General features: G+C 33.9%; 1 protein-coding gene across 12 annotated transcripts in view; it reads right to left on the bottom strand.

Moving 5' to 3' along the window:
- The window catches only part of SYCP2 (synaptonemal complex protein 2), a 123050-nt gene that overhangs the window by 63638 nt on the left and 42253 nt on the right, over window positions 1-17159 (bottom strand). For all 12 annotated transcript variants that reach the window (XR_008915427.1, XR_458499.3, XR_458500.3 and 9 more), the window contains 2 exons: window positions 588-681; window positions 110-279 (listed from right to left, as the gene is read on the bottom strand). Coding sequence is in view for 9 of the 12 variants with exons in the window: in XM_007475626.3 (XP_007475688.2) it covers window positions 110-279; window positions 588-681 (264 nt within the window). In the remaining 3 variants the exon portion in view is untranslated. The remainder of the gene's footprint in view (window positions 1-109; window positions 280-587; window positions 682-17159) is intronic.

Here is a 17159-nt window from a genome sequence, read left to right as displayed (position 1 = left end):
TTGGGTCAAGTTGTGATAATCTTTGAATATTAGAAATAGCTTATATTTTATTCTTCAGATGATAGGGAACTATTGGTATTTATTGAACAGAGGAATGACATGGTTAGACCTGAGATTTAGGGAAATCACTTTGGTAGCTGTGTGGATTCCTGCCTTCAACTGAACCAGGAAGAGAGACAGCATTCTTTGCTCCCCTTTCTTTTACTTTGTAAACACTGGGAGGTTCAGCAGAGTTCACCATTTTCAAAGGTGGTTTAACTCTTCCTATTCGAGGTGTTGCTAAAACACAGAATAGAATTTTTATTATTAGTTATGGCATTAGTGATACATTTTTAGAAATATACATATATACATACACAAATATGAATTTTCTCTCTCCACCTAGGTGATACAGTGAATAAAGGGTTATAAAGACAAATTATATATGTAAATATATAGATTTATATAGTCAAAAGTGTTCCTACTTTTGAAGTTTTCATCCTATAATAAAATGTTAAGATTAATTTTCTCTTAAAGAAAAATTAAAAGTACCCATTTGAAATATCCCTTATAATTAATAGTGTATATTATAAATTTTAATAACTTACATGTATTGGTGATTAAGGTCTTCACAGTCAATTTGTCTGTACCAGGAATAACCATTGTTGCTTCGGACATTTTCCTTTTGACAGGCATTATCATCTTAAATTATGAGAAATAAAAGTTATCAATGCACATCTTTTTTCCAAATGTAAATGTCATGTAAATATTTCTGTAGTGTATATAAATGATACCAATTTGAATATTTGTGAACAATAACATACTTAAAGAAATTTTACTTCAGAAAAATTGCTTTATATAATTTTTGACATTATATAGACAATCAAAATAGTATTAACGTAATCCTGTTTTATAAAATACAAATAAATATCTAGTTCTAAATAATAAGCCAAATGTATACAACATGTTAAACATGCTTTGAAGTTAGGTAATACAAATATTAATAGTGAAGAAAATTAATATTAAATTGTATCATAATTAGCAATATTTTTATATGAAACCATTTTCTCTTTATACTTCCATGGTCTGTTGCAAAAATTAAGGTTACTCCCAGGCCCCAAGCTTTTAAACTGGGCTAGAACCTTCTGTCTTTTATTAAAACCTTGAAAAAAATTAAAGGCAGGGTTGATGAGCCATGATGAACTCTGACCACTTTGAAAGCAAGATAGATCAACCATGATTTTTTTAGTGTTTTCCGTTATTTAGGTAAAGACCCATCTCCCCTGTGATGAAGTAAGGAGGGAGAAATTGAAGTCTCTAAGTCCACCTCCTAATTAGCTATTTACCAATTAGAGAGGTTTCAGGATTTTCAAGAGAAATGAATAATCAGCTCTTAAACTGTATTTTTTGACCAGCACGAAGGAACTTCCTGGTCTCTAATCAGTGAGATCTATTAATTTATTGTTTCTGCTCATCTAATCAATAAATTGATATTATTACCCCAAATCCAGTGTCATGATTATTTCATTTTTATAAATGGAGAAAGCAATGATTAAAAGATGAAGTGACTTTTTTATGGTCCCACAGCAATAAGTACCCACGCCAGGATTGAAATCCATTTCTTCTGACTCCATGTCTGGGGTTTCCCCCAGATTCAATGCTATTTTTCTTAAAAGATTACTTTAATGTATTTGTTAACATTTTATTGACCCAGAGCAAATCCATTAAATCCTATATAACAGATGTGCTTAAGATGTAACATTAATCAATATAATAAAAAGATTGTTTTTTATACATTGTATTTAATAGTCTTAATAAAGTTTTACATTTTAAATAATCATCTGATTTGTACAACTAAAAAATGTGAGGGTTTTTTTGTTAGGGTGACATTACAATACTTGTAGGAACAGAACGACTACTGACACATAAACTTGGGGATAGAAGGAATTAATGTCCTCTGTTTTATTTCATGTATTTGAAATACTTTTTCTAGCTAAAACAATAAAAGAAGAATGAATTGTAGGAATCAGAACAGGCAATGAAGAAATAAAGCTATCACTCTTTGTAGATATAATGGTATACTTAGATAATCCTAGAGAATCAATCAAAAAACTAATTGAAACAATTAACAGCTTTAGCAAAGTTGCAGAATATAAATTAAACCACAATAAATCATAATGTAGTTTGGGGAAGACTAGTGAGGTCTTGGAAATCTGTAGAGTAGAAAAAGATAGGCATGTGACAAACTGGTTAGTTGAATAAGGAAGAATGGAATTAAAAATACTGTTTTCTGAAAATAGGAGTTTTAGAGAACAAAATATGTAGAAATAGGTGGTATTTAAAGGAAGATGAATAAAAGGAGGGGATAGGTAGATCCGTTAAAAATATGATCTCTACCACTAGGGTAGGAACAAACAATGGAGACATTTGTATGGGAAAGGTATAGAAGGAGGCCAAGATTAATCAGGAAGTTAAGGATTTTAATTTTTTAATTTAATTGGCTGTCAACAAAATGACAGATGATGAGGAATTTCAAAATGATAAGGTTATCTGACTTTACTTTTTTCCCTCAATTTAGAATCTGAAAGAAACAGAAAAAATAATATTGAACATGGCATGTACCTTAGTACATGGCAGTAAGAAGTTTGGTTTGACCAGCATCAATGAAAAATAGTTAGATGGATGAAACCAAATAAAAAGTTTTTAAAACCAAATATATGAGTGGGACTTCATCAGCTTGATGCCCAAAATATATTGAACAGTAGGTTGAATCTAAACAGATAAAACTTAAAATGAATAAATGTATTAAAGTTTAGATCAAAAAACTAATTTCATGTGTACAGGATAGATAAGGCATAGTCAGACATTATTTTTGGTAAAAGAGAGGTGGGGTTAGTGGGCTGAAATTTTAGTTTAAGGTAGTAATAGGATGTGGTAAACAAAAATGCTTCCTCTATATCTTCCAGGAAATAGGGGAGGATATCCCTTTTATATCAAGAGTTCTTAATCTGAAGTCTCTAAAATCCAAGAATGAACTCATAGATTTGGGGGAGGGGTTGCTGAACTTGAATAGAAAAATAGCTTTATTTTAACATAATTAGTTTCCATTCTGATCTTGTCTGTTTTATTTTATTCATTTGAAATATTATACAAGCTAAAAGAATAAAAGAAGAAACTGAAGGAATTAGAATAGGCAATTAAGAAATAAAATTATCACTCTTTATAAATAGGATGGTATACTTAGAGAATCCTATAGAATCAACCAAAAAACTAACTGAAACAATATATGAACAACGTTAGTAAAATTGTAAGATATAAAATAAAAATCACATAAATCAATAGCATTTATCTATACTACCTATAAAGTCCAACAGCAAGAGATATAAAGAGAAGGTCCATTTAAAATAACCATAGAAAATATAAAATACCTGAGAATCCATTTGTCAAATAAACCCAGGAACTATATGATCACAACCACAAAACACTTTTCACATAAATAAAGTCAAATGTAAACAACTGGAAAAATAATAATTGCTCAAGAGGAGATTGAACCAATATAATAATAATGACAATAATACCTAAATTAATTTATTCCATGCATTCCAATTCATCTGCCCAAAAGTTATTTTATAGAGCTATGAAAATTAATAACAAAATTCTTCTGGAAGAACAAAAAACCTAGAATATGAGGGGAATTAATGAAAAAATATGAAGGAAAACATCAGCTATAGTGGGATCTCAAACTGTATTATGAAGAGGAGACCATCAAAATAGAATGGTACTTGCTAAGAAATATAGAGGATCAATGGAATGGAATAGGCCAGCAATGATGAACATTTCTGAGATTTTGTGTGCTCCACAGGCAACTTCAAGCTGCCTGTAAACCCCCTCTGCATTACCCCAGACAGTGGAGGGAGGAAGTGCTTGGATTGGGCAGCTGGACAGAGGGGTGGGGCATGGAAAAATGTCCTTGGCTGCTGTGGAAAGGGGGAGGGGAGCAAACCTCCCCATACCACCCTGGCTCCCCTGCCACTGCTTTGCCAACAAGGAATTAGGCAATCAATACACAGTAATAAATGCACACCATAATCTAGTGTTTGACAAACCCAAAGATTCAAGCTTTTGGAGGAACTCATTATTTGACAAAATCTGCTGGGAAAACTGGAAAATAAAGTGGCAAAAACTAAGCATAGACTAAATATCTCACACCATAAACTAAGATGAAGTCAAAAAAGATACATGATTTAGAAAGAAAAGGTGATGATACTGGGTAGGTACTCACAAGGTCAGAATTAAAGGTTGGAGTAAGATCTATTGGGCTTCAACTAACAGAAAGAAGGCAGGAGTTGCAATCATGATATCTGACAAAGCCAAAGCAAAAATAGACCTGATTAAAAGGGTTAGGGAAGGTAAATACATCCTGATAAAAGGGAGTATAGACAACAAGGAAATATCACTAATCAACATGTATGCACCAAATGGTATAGCCCCCAAATTTCTAATGGAGAAACTAGGAGAATTGAAGGAGGAAATAGATAGTAAAACTATACTAACTAGTGGGAAACCTGAACCAACCACTATCAAATTTAGATAAATAAAATAAAAAAATAAATAAGAAAGACGTAAAAGATGTGAATGAAACCTTAGAAAAATTAGAATTAATAGACATATGGAGAAAAATAAATAGGGACAAAAAGAAATACACCTTCTTTTCAGCAGCCCATTGCACATTCACAAAGATTGACCATATACTAGCATACAAATTCAGAAAAGCAGAAATAATAAATGCAACCTTTACAGATCATAAGGCAATAAAAATAATGATCAGTAAGGGTACTTGGAGAGCCAAATTAAAAATCAATTGGAAATTAAATAATGTGATACTCCACAAATTGTTAGTTAGAGAACAAATCATGGAAACAATTAATACTTTCATTGAAGAAAATGACAATGGTGAGACATCCTTTGAAAACGTATGGGATGCAGCCAAAGCAGTATTCAGAGGAAAATCCATATCCTTGAGTGCATATATTAACAAATTAGGGAGGGAAGATATCAATGAATTGGGCATGGAAATCAAACAACTTGAAAGTGAACAAATTAAAAACCCCCAGAAGAAAACCAAATTAGAGATCCTAAAAACTAAGGAAGAAATTAATAAAATCAAAAGTGATAGAACTAATGAACTAATAAATAAGACTAGAACCTGGTACTTTGAAAAAACAAACAAAATAGACAAAGTACTAGTCAATCTAATTTAAAAAAGGAAAGAAGAAAAGCATATTAACAGTATCATAGATGAAAAGGGGTACCTTACCTCCAATGAAGAAGAAATTAAGGCAATCATTAAAAACTACTTTGCCCAATTATTGACAATAAATATGCCAATCTAGGCGATATGGATGAATATTTACAAAAATATAAATTGCCAAGACTAACAGAAGAAGAAATAGAATTCTTAAATAATCCCATATAAGAAAAAGAAATCCAACAGGCCTAAGAAATTCAAACTAAATCCAAACTGCCTAAGAAAAAATCCCCAGGGCCTGATGGATTCACAAGTGAATTCTATCAAACATTCAAAGAACAGCTAATTCCAATACTATACAAATTATTTGACATAATAAGCAAAGAAGGAGTTCTACCAAATTCCTTTCATGACACAAATATGGTACTGATTCCAAAGCCAGGCAGGTCAAAAACGGAGAAGGAAAACTACAGACCCATCTCCCTAATGAACATAGCTGAAAAAATCTTAAACAGGATACTAGCAAAAAGACTCCAGCAAATGATCAGGAGGGTCATTCATTATGACCAAGTAGGATTTATACCAGGAATGCAAGGATGGTTCAGTATTAGGAAAACCATCCACATAATTGACCATATCAACAAGCAAACCAATAAAAATCACATGATTATCTCAATAGGTGCAGAAAAAGGCATTGATAAAATACAACACCCATTCCTATTAAAAACACTGGAAAACTTTGAAATAGAAGTGTCTTTCCTAAAACTAAGAAAAAGTATATATCTAAAACCATCAGCAAACATCATCTGCAATGGGGATAAACTAGATGCATTCCCAATAAGATCAGGTATCAAACAAGGATGACCATTATCACCTTTATTATTTAACATAGTACTAGAAAAACTAGCAGTAACAATTAGAGAAGAAAAAGAAATTGAAGGTATTAAAAATGGCAATGAGGAGACCAAGCTGTCACTCTTTGAGGATGATATGATGGTCTACTTAAAGAATTCTAGAAAATCAACAAAAAAAACTAGTGGAAATAATCAACAACTTTAGCAAAGTATCAGAATACAAAATAAACCCACATAAGCCATCAGCATTTCTATATATCTCCAATGCATCTCAGCAGCAAGGAATAGAAAGGGAAATTCCATTCAAAAAGACCTTAGACAATATAAAATACTTAGGAATCTATCTGCTGAGACAAACACAGGAACTCTATGAACACAACTACAAAACACTCTCCACACAACTAAAACTAGACTTGAGCAATTGGAAAAACATTGACTGCTCATGGGTAGGACGAGCTAATATAATAAAAATGACCATCCTATCCAAACTTATTATTTACTGCCATACCCATTGAACTACCAAAAAAACTTTTTTACTGAATTAGAAAAAACCACAACAAAGTTCATTTGCAAGAACAAAGGATCAAGGATAGCCAGGGAAATAATGAAAAAAAAATACAATGGAACGTGGTCTTGCAGTCCCAGATCTCAAACTATATTATAAAGCAGTGGTCATCAAAACAATTTTTTACTGGCTAAGAGACACAAAGGAGGATCAGTGGAATAGACTTGGGGTAAGTGACCTCAGCAAGACAGTCTATGACAAACCCAAAGATACTAGCTTTTGGGACAAAAATCCACTATTTGATAAAAACTGCTGGGAAAATTGGAAGTGTGAGAGAGATTAGGTTTGGATCAACACCTCACACCTTACACCAAGATAAACTCAGAATGGGTGAATGACTTGAACATAAAGAAGGAAACTATAAGTAAATTAAGTGAACACAGAAGCGTATACATGTCAGACCTTTGGGAAGGGAAAGATTTTAAAACCAAGCAAGACTTAGACACACAAAATGTAAAATAAATAATTTTGACTACATCAAATTAAAAAGGTTTTGTACAAACAAAACCAATGTAACTAAAATCTGAAGGGAAGCAACAAATTGGGAAACAATCTCTTCATAACAAAAACCTCTGACAAAGGTTTAATTACTCAAATTTTTATAAAGAGCTAAATCAATTGTCCAAAAAATCAAGCCATTCTCCAATTGATAAATGGGCAAGGGACATGAATAGGCAGTTTTCAGTTAAAAAATCAAAACTATTAATAAGCACATGAAAAAGTGTTCTAAATCTCTTATGATCAGAGAGATGCATATCAAAACAACTCTGAGGTATCATCTCACACCTAACCGATTGGCTAACATGACAGCAAAGGAATGAATGCTGGAGGGGATGTGGCAAAGTCAGGACATTAATTCATTATTGGTGGAGTTGTGAATTGATCCAACCATTCTGGAGGGCAATTTGGAAATATGCCCAAATGGTGATAAAAGGCAGTCTGCCCTTTGATCCAGCCATAGCACTGCTGGGTTTGTACCCCAAAGAGATAATAAGGAAAAAAACTTGTACAAGAATATTCATAGCTGTACTCTTTGTGGTGGCAAAAAACTGGAAAATGAGGGGATGCCCTTCAATTGTGGAATGGCTGAATAAATTGTGGTATATGTTGGTGATGTGCTCAAAGGAATAATAAAGTGGAGGAATGCCATGGAGACTGGAACAACCTCCAGGAAGTGATGCAGAGTGAAAGGAGCAGAGCCAGGAGAACATTGTACACAGAGACTGATACACTGTGGTACAATCGAACGTAATGGACTTCTCCATTAGTGTCAATGCAATGTCCCTGAACAATCTGCAGGGATCTATGAGAAAAAACACTATCCACAAGCTGAGGACAAACTGTGGGAGTAAAATTGCTGAGGAAAGGCAACTGCTTGACTACAGGTGTTGAGGGGATATGATTGAGGAGAGACTCCAAATGAACACCCTAATGCAAATACCAACAACATGGAAATGGGTTCGGATCAGGGACACATGTGATACCCAGTGGAATCGTGTGTCGGCTATGGGAGGGGTGGCGGGGGGGGAGGGGGGGGAAGGAAAAGAAAATGATCTTTTTTCAATGAATAATGTTTGAAAATAACCAAATAAAATAATGTTTAAAAGGAAAAAGATAAAAAATAAAAGGTGATACCATAAACAAATTAGGGGAGCACAAAATAGTTTACCTATCAGATATAAGGGTAATTGAAGAATTTACAACCAAAACAAGACAAAATAAACATTATAAGATGTAAAATAGATGCATTTGATTATATTAAAAAAAGTTTATCACAAACAAAACCAATATAACCAAAATTAGAAGAAGGGAAACAAAAAATATTGGGGGAAAATTGTTTTTGATCAAAATTTAGAAATCATTCCCCAATTGACAAATGGTAAAATTTATGGACAGGCAGTTCTCAGATGAAGAATTTAAAACTATCTTAAGTCATATGAAAATACTTCAAATCACTATTGATTAGATAAATGCAAATTAAAACAACTCAGAGGTACCACCTCACACTTGGCTAATATAGCCAAAAGACAAAAATGATAAATGTTGGAGATGTGGGAAAATTGGGACACTAATACCCTGTTGGTGGAGCTTTAAAATGATACAACCATTCTAGAATGATGCCTAATGGGCTAACTTGGTAAGTGAATATGGAAGTAAAAAAAGAGAGTTGTCAAAGTCTCATTTCTTGGCTCATTTCTCTTCTCTTTATGTACTTCCTTCTCTTGACATCCATTACTATACCTCCATGCAAATAATTTCCAAAAATGAATCTTTAGCTTTGGCCTTTCTTCTGACTTCCAATAAAGATCTCTAACTGCCTTTATAACATCTACATCTGGGCTTTCTACCATTACGTGACTCAACATGTTCGAAACCAAACTTATTTCCTCCCTCTAACCAACCACCTTCTGACTTCACTCTTCTTGTCTGTAACAGGAACATTCACCTAATTCCCCACATTCAAAACCCACTAAATATTATACCTTCAGTTCTGAAATCTTTGATACTTCCTTCTCCATCACTTCATTTCTAATCAGTTTTTAAATTTTATTTATCAGTCCCTTCTTCTCCTTGCTACCACCTAGAAAAAAATCTTTGCTGATATTTTTCCATGATTGCATTAGTTCTTTGCTGCCTTCAATCCATCCTTCACATTTTGCTATCATTCCTGCTTCCATCCTGGCTCCTAAAGTGATCATAGAGGAGAGCAACCCTTGTAGACAAAAGGGCTTCTACTCTCCCTACCACCATGACCCACAAATGTCAACCAGCTATAACCTATGATATATATCATGCCTAAAGCAAAAAGGGAGAGGGAGAAGAGCTTCCAAACTTCCAGAACTAATTCTGAAAATAGCAGTGTGAAGAGGCCTGAAGCTTGGGACAGTAGTCTCTCCTTCATTTCCTCACTTTCACATGAGAACAGAGTTCAACTTTAATATTAAATTAAAAGTCAAGAAATAGGCTGGAAAATGAGCAAATAATAAAGAAAAAAGAATCTGACAATAAAAAGTTACCTATAGTGACACTCAAACTCAGAAAAAGTCAATTATTTTGAAAGTTACAAGCAAAGCCCACCTCCCCAAGAAAAATGTGAATTGGAAATAGGCCAAACAAGAATTCGCAGAAGAAATAAAAAATAATTTTCAAAACCAAATAAGAGTGTTAGAGGAAAAATGAGTAAAGAACTTTGACTAAGGAAAGAAAATTATGAGAAAATCATTAAGTGTTTGGTAAAAAAGCCACACACACAAGAAAATAATACCTTCAAAAAAAGAATTGGCTAAATGGAAAAAAGAGGTACAGAGGCTCACTGAAAAAACTAATTTCTGGCTCCTATAATTCAGTCCCTTTTCTGTCTTTCATTGTGTGGCAAACTTTCTGTAGTCCTGGTTACTGACCAGGTAAATACATAATTGCTTAAATCATTTTAATTGGACCCTAATTCAAGGACCTGTTATAGATTTGATTTTCCTTTACTTAGATTTTTTTTAGGCATAAGACTTTTACATTTTGTATTTCATCCACAAGTTATTTTTCTCTTCTATTTCAATTTTTTCATGTTTTTGATTTTCTTTTGCAAATTGATTCATATACCATATAATTCAGCCATGTAACCCTGAGTGATCTGAGTGTTTGTTATTATTCACCTCATGGGGCCAGGTTATTGTTGTGAACTTTTACTTAAATTTGAGCAATTTTATTATAAGAAACTTGCTACCTCCCATAATCCAGAATATGCCATGAAGATAGAAGCCTGCAGAGACCACATGCTGTATCAGAAGATCCAGAGTGAACTTTGGGATGTGAATTGAACAATGAGGGGTTGAAATGCCTTTGTTTTTAATGTATACTCTCGTGCCAAAGGGGCCTGCCCCCAAATTGTTTTTTTGTCAACCTAGTAATCATTGGGTTTGTTCTCTTTTCATTTTATCCACAAATTATTGCAATTTTAAAGTTGATTATGTTTCTATGATCCTTTTGGGGAAACTGATTTCTGAACAGGATCACAGGGGATATGTATAAATGGAGATTTTTGAAACTTTTGACTTTATCTCCCAGAAGTTCCTTAGCATTTCCCAAAATTCCCTTTTCCTGTGTCCCTGCATTTTGTGTGATTGTATTTAAGTGGCTATAACTTCTCCCTCATCCTCTTTTTGGATCTGAGACAGGCTGAATTCAGGCAGTTCTTCTGCCCTAGTTATTAATAAAACTTTTAAAATTCAATAGTTATTGAATATTAATTTTAAAACTCACACCAAGAATATTCTATCCAAATTTAAGAGCTCCAATGTCAAAGGGAAAATACCCCAAGCAGTCAGAAAAAAAACATTCAAATATTGTGGAGCCACAGGCTCCATCCACACTACACACTATTTAGAAGCTACCACATTCTGAAGGATTGGAAGGCTTGAAATATATTCCAGAAGGCAAAAGAACTAGCATTATGAATAAGGGCATAACTTACTCAGCAAAACTGAGCATAATCAAGGGAAAACACAGATATTTAATGAAATAAGATGGAACTTTCAAGGACTCTAAATGAAAAGACCAGAATGGAATGGAAAATTTGACTTTTAAATACATGGTTTAAGGGAAGCATTAAAAAAGTAAACATGAAAGAGAAATCATGAGATATAATAAAGTTAAACTGTTTAGATCCCTATAAGGGAAGATGATATGTGTAACCCTTAAGAACTTCAGGGCAATTAGAAATAGTCTACATATTGGATGCAAGAGTGAGTAAATTATGTTGAAATGATTTTTAAAATAGGATGGACGAGAAAGAGGTATTGGTAACAGGTGTGAATTTTAGATTTACTCCACCCTGCTTAGTCTAACAAAATAGGAATGTCTACATCCCTACTTAAGGATTAAATATTGAGAAGGATGGCCTATGACAGACATGTGCTAGCAAATGACAAATCAGAAACAACTGACAGACCCCTGGGCTGTCCTAAGTCAAGCTTACACTACCTTTGGTACATGTGAGATGCAGGAAAGTGTTGTAAAAAACAGTCTATATATTTCGTGTCACTTCCTCTCTCTGGCCTCTTTGCGTGGAGAAGTGGCTGGTGGCAAAGTGCTGAGTGTCTTGGCATCTTGACATGGCAGCAGCTATTGTCCGGGTTTGGTGGTGAGTGTCCTTGATACACTACAGGGGGAAGCTTAGTAACCTAGTTCAGGTGAGGCGGAGCTCTCTCAGAGTTTAGGCTGATTCTTTTCTCCTTTACCTTCCAAAACACTATCCTCTTAGAAAGCCTCTAATCTTCTGAAGAGACCTTGTGGTGGAGGTCTTTGAACTCCCCCTGGCATAGGCTAGGCAGGAGAAATCTTATACCCTTTTCCTCTCTCTTCTTCTTAATTCCTTTCCTCTATATTAATTAAACCACCATAAAATTTCCAAACTGACTTGAATATTTTATTTGGGATTTCCCCTGGCTACCAATTAAATTTAGATTAAGTCACAACCCTAAAATTTCCCCTTACATAGGGAAGGCTAAAACACAAGTTCAAAAGAAGACAATAAAGTCAATACTGCTCTCAAGTCCAAAAAGAATCAGTGGAGGAGCTAAAAATTATTTAATCAAATAGGAAAGGTAGAAGAAAAATAAGAAAAATTAAAAAAAATGAGTGCTACAGGAAAACATGAAAAAAGAGTCAACAACCTATGAAAGAAGGCACAAAGAAACCACTAAAAAAACTATACTGTAAAAACTAGAATAAGCCAATTGACAAAAGAGGCATAAAATCAAGTGAAGAAAAGAACTTGCTAAAGGCAGAATTGGCCATATGGAAAAAGAGGTGTGAAAAGGAACTCTTTATAAACGCTTTACAAAGAATTGGCCAAATGGAAAAGGAGATACAAAAGCTCACTGAAGAAAGTAATATCTTAAAAATTAGAATTAGACAAGTGGAAGCTAATGAGACATCAAGAAATATGTTGTTGTTTTTTTTAGTAAAAAGAATGAAAAAAAAGCAAAGAAAATGTGCAATAAATCATCAGAAAAACAACCAACCTGGAAAATAAAACTAGGAGAGATAATCTAAGACTGACTGGACTTCCTGGATGCCATGAACAAAAAAAGAGCTAAGACATCAATTTTTAGGAAATTATTTAGGAAAATAGTCCTGATATTCTAGAACCAGATGACAAAATAGAAACAGAAAGAACTGGATCACCTTCTAAAAAGAGATAACAAAAAGATAACTCCCGGGAACATTATAAGCATATTCTAAAATTCTTGGTCAAAGAGAAAAAATTGCAAGTAGCCCAAAAGAAACAATTCCAATATTGTGAAGCCATAGTCAGAATAATACAAGAGTTACAGCTTCAACATTAAAGCTTCCAAGGGCACGGAATATGATATTCAGAAGGCAAAAAGAGTTAGGATTTCAGTTAAGAATCACTTACACAGCAAAACTGAGCATAATCCCCTATGAATTATGATAAAACAAGTATTCAATGAACTAGGGGACTTTCAAACATTTCTGATGAAGAGACTAGAGATGAACAGAAAATATGACTCTCAAATACAAGACTTGAGAAGCAAAAAATAAGTAAACAGAAAAGAGAAATCAAAAGGCATTCAATAAGGTAAAACTGTTTATATACCTACATGGGATGATGAATTCTTATAACTCCTAAGAACATTATCATGATTATGGCAGTTAGAAATGATATATATTTATAGACAGAGGTCAAGGGTGTGAGTTGAATATGAGGGGATGGTATTAAAAAATAAAATTAATAAGTGAGAAAGAGGAATGCACTGGAAGATGAAGGGAGATGCAAAATAGGGTAAATTATCTTACATAAAAAGGCATGAAAGCTTTTACACAGGAGAGGAAAATGTGGGTATTTAAGGGGAGCACCTGATCCTTACTCTCATAAGAACTGGTTCAAAGATGGAAGAACATACACAATCAATTTGGTATAGAAAGCTATCCTACCCTTTGAGAATGTAGGAAGGGAAGGGAATAAGAGAAGTGGGGTGGGGCTGAAAGAAAAGAGGGCAAAATGGCATAACATCCAAATTCATAAACAAAAAGTTATTAATATATATATGAAAATAGACAGCAAAACCATACCAGTTGGGAGCCTCAGCTTTCCATTCTCAGAGGTAGATAAATCTAACCATAAAGAAATAAAGTTAGATTTTTAAAGACTTTAGGAAAAAATTGAATGAGAATAGAAAAGAGTATATCTATTTCTCAGTTGTATATGATACCTTCATAAAAATTCACCATAAATTAGGAGATAAAACCTCACAAATGTAAAAATATTTAAAAAATCCTTTTCACAGACTGCTGGGAGCCATCAGGCCATGATGCCTTGACAGAGTCATGCATGATAGCTAAGGAGGCCACAGAGTTGCCTTTGGCAAGATGTGATTGCCCACTCAGTCCCCCTTACATGACCTCCCTCACCAATGCCTCTTGACATGATTACTATTCCCGCTAATCTCAGAAGGAATAATGCAAGAGCAAAATACCTACACCCTAATTCTCTAAAACATCACCAAAAGATCAGACCCTCAAACCCTATCCCAAAAAGACTATCATGGGTTAACTTTTACTCAGGTACATAATCCCCAGTGAAACCACAGCTACAGGCCAAGCCCAAAACTTTCCCACTCACAGAATATCATGAAGCCAACACAGAAATCAATCATAAAGGCCCATACAAAACATACAAGTACATCAAGCTTCAATATGCCTCAGTGACTCGATTACATAAATCAGTAACTCAACAACTCCCTAGTAAAACCCTGAAAAATGATCAGTCTAAATTTGAATTGTGTTCCCAGTATCCCTCAACCTCAATGATATGATTGTTGAATTGTCTTTTAAGAACTGTTGAGTAATTATTCCCATTTAATTAAAAGTAATAAGTAAATTTCCTTGATTGTAAGTTGAAAAAACCTACAGGGTTATGAGAAAATTAAGCCACCTGTGATGAAATCATTTATCTTGTGTGAAATCTTTAGGCTGTCAAGAATCACAATATAAGACTATAGAATGTTAATCAAGTGATTTATTAAAAGTTAATGTATCATTTTTTCAATTATCTCTCTTTGAATATGTGTGTTGGGTTATGTATCTGTGTGCCAAGAAAATGGGTATAAAAATAAACACCAGGCCTGGAGATGGCAGAGGAGCTATCAGATGCAAAGCATTCCCATGCCCGTAATGATTAAACTGTCTTCCATTTGTTATTTTCTTGACTGATTGTTCACCACCTGTTGGGAACCCCTGGAGTCACAAGTAAGCCTAGACCTTGCCCATGGCAACAGACCATAATAAAATAAATATTAATCAATACAAAGCCCTTGGAAGTATAAATGAAATAATTCAATCATAAAAATGAGTAAGACAGAACAAATCATAAAAATAATAATTTCATTAAAGACAATGAAAACAATGAGACATGACAAAATTTGTAGGATGTAGCCAAAGCAGTATTTAGGGGACTATATATATATATACACCTCTAAATGTGTACATCAATAAAAGAGAGAAAGATAAGCACAATAAATTAAGCATGAAACAACAAAAAATGGAAATAAGAACAAATTAAAAATCAAAATAGAAATCTTGAAAATCAAAGGAGAGATTAATTTTTCATCCAAAAATTAAATAGGAACTGGTCTTATTAAAAAAGACAAACATTGGTTAATTTGATTTTTTAAAGGGAAAAAACCCAATTACCTGTATCAAAAACGAGAAGGGAAAATGCATCACCTCTGAAGATGAAATTAAAGCAATTATTAGGAGCTTATGTTGCCCAATTATATGTCAGTAAAACTGACAATTTAAGTGAAATGAATGAATATTTACAAAAAATATATGATGCCCATATTAAATCTGGAGCAAACAGAATACTTAAATAACCCAGCTCTTCCATACAAGGGCTGAAAAAAAAAAAAAAAAACTAGTTCCTAAGTTTCAGATCACCCATCAACAACCAAGTACAAGATATATAATGGTGAAATCTGTCTGCCTAGTTATGATTCATCTTCCTTTGAGATCCAGAGAGAGAGAAAAGGGGAAGAAAGGAAGAGAAAGGGAAGCAGTGAGAGAAAGAGAGAGAGAGAGAGAGAGAGAGAGAGAGAGAGAGAGAGAGAGAGAGAGAGAGAGAGAGAGAGAGAGAGAACTGTTGTTTATCTTTCATTTTCCAAAGACCAATGACATACATTAATGGGGTGATATTTTGACTTGTACATGAATTGAATTTGAGTGAGGCAGAGTTGCATGAAGTCATATCCCTCACTCACGCTTCTAGAGTCACTGAAGTTCAATGGTGGGAAAACTAATGTTATGATGAATGGTGACACCAGATGCAGTAGATGACCTTGGCATTTCTGAGATTTGACCAAGCTCTAAGCACTTCACAAAATGCTTCTGCTACTTTCATGGCCATTGGAACACAATATTCTCATCAGCCCATTCCATTAGGAGGTCTTCACATGCCTTGGAGTGGACACCAATATCTCACCAATATTTTTGGGACCCATTGGTTACCTTCAGCCTAGTTTAGCCCATCTACTAATGTAATGGGAATTTGGCTGCTACACATGCTACAGCGTCTGGGAGCCACAAGTGAGAATTGAATGCCAGGTGGACATTAAAGGTGAGTGAACAGTCTTGAAAAGGGCTCATCAAGTCATTATACCAGAGGTCTTAGTTCTTGAATGAACACCCATACAACCCAAAAGAGAAAACAAATGGTACAACATATTTTATTATTTTTTTAATGTTGGTATTAATCTTTCTGTGTGATAATTTGCCAGTTAGACTTCATTATGGTATGTATATACAAGAAAACCATATTTCATATGGAGTTAGTAGGTGTTTGCTTATATCCATAGTTTCAGTTATCTCTGGTAGGTCTTGGAGCATACCCCTGTGGATAAGGGGACCCAATTGTATTCGTTTGCATATTCTGCCCTGTTAGATGGTAAACTTAAAGACAAGAACTGTCTTTTGCCTCTTGTTTATAACACTTATTATAGTGCTTGACATAGAGTAGGTGCTTAAAAAATATTAACTGATTGACTGATTAGGGGCCTATGATTGGGGTCAGGCAAGTGAAAAAGAAGGCCAGAAGAATGGAAGTAGAATGCACCAGACATAAAAAATTGGCACTAAATATATTCCTTTTATCTTATCAACCTTTTCTTGTTCTATTAAAAATGTTCTATTTATATTCTAATTATAAAAATGTAAGCTCTTTGAGGGCAAGGGCTTTCTTTCTCTACTCATAACCTTGGTGCTCTGCCCAATGTAAATGAAGTTAATACTGAGAGTTTTGGGGTTAGCCCAAAATATATATAAAAGAGATACTGATAGTATTTGGTAGCCTGGTCCATGTCAACCTACAGAAAGGGGGCTTGAGTTAGAGCTTAAATGTTATGTTGCTTTCAAACAGAGTTGCAACAGAGCAAAGACAAAATCTTCTCTAAGAATCACTATTCTAGCTCTTATACATCATCTGTTTTAGTATAACCTC

The sequence above is a fragment of the Monodelphis domestica genome, chromosome 1, assembly GCF_027887165.1.
Source record: "Monodelphis domestica isolate mMonDom1 chromosome 1, mMonDom1.pri, whole genome shotgun sequence".
NCBI classification, from domain to species: Eukaryota; Metazoa; Chordata; class Mammalia; order Didelphimorphia; family Didelphidae; genus Monodelphis; species Monodelphis domestica.
The sequence above is the reverse complement of the archived record's forward strand: the minus strand, read 5'-3'. Positions and strand labels throughout refer to the sequence as shown.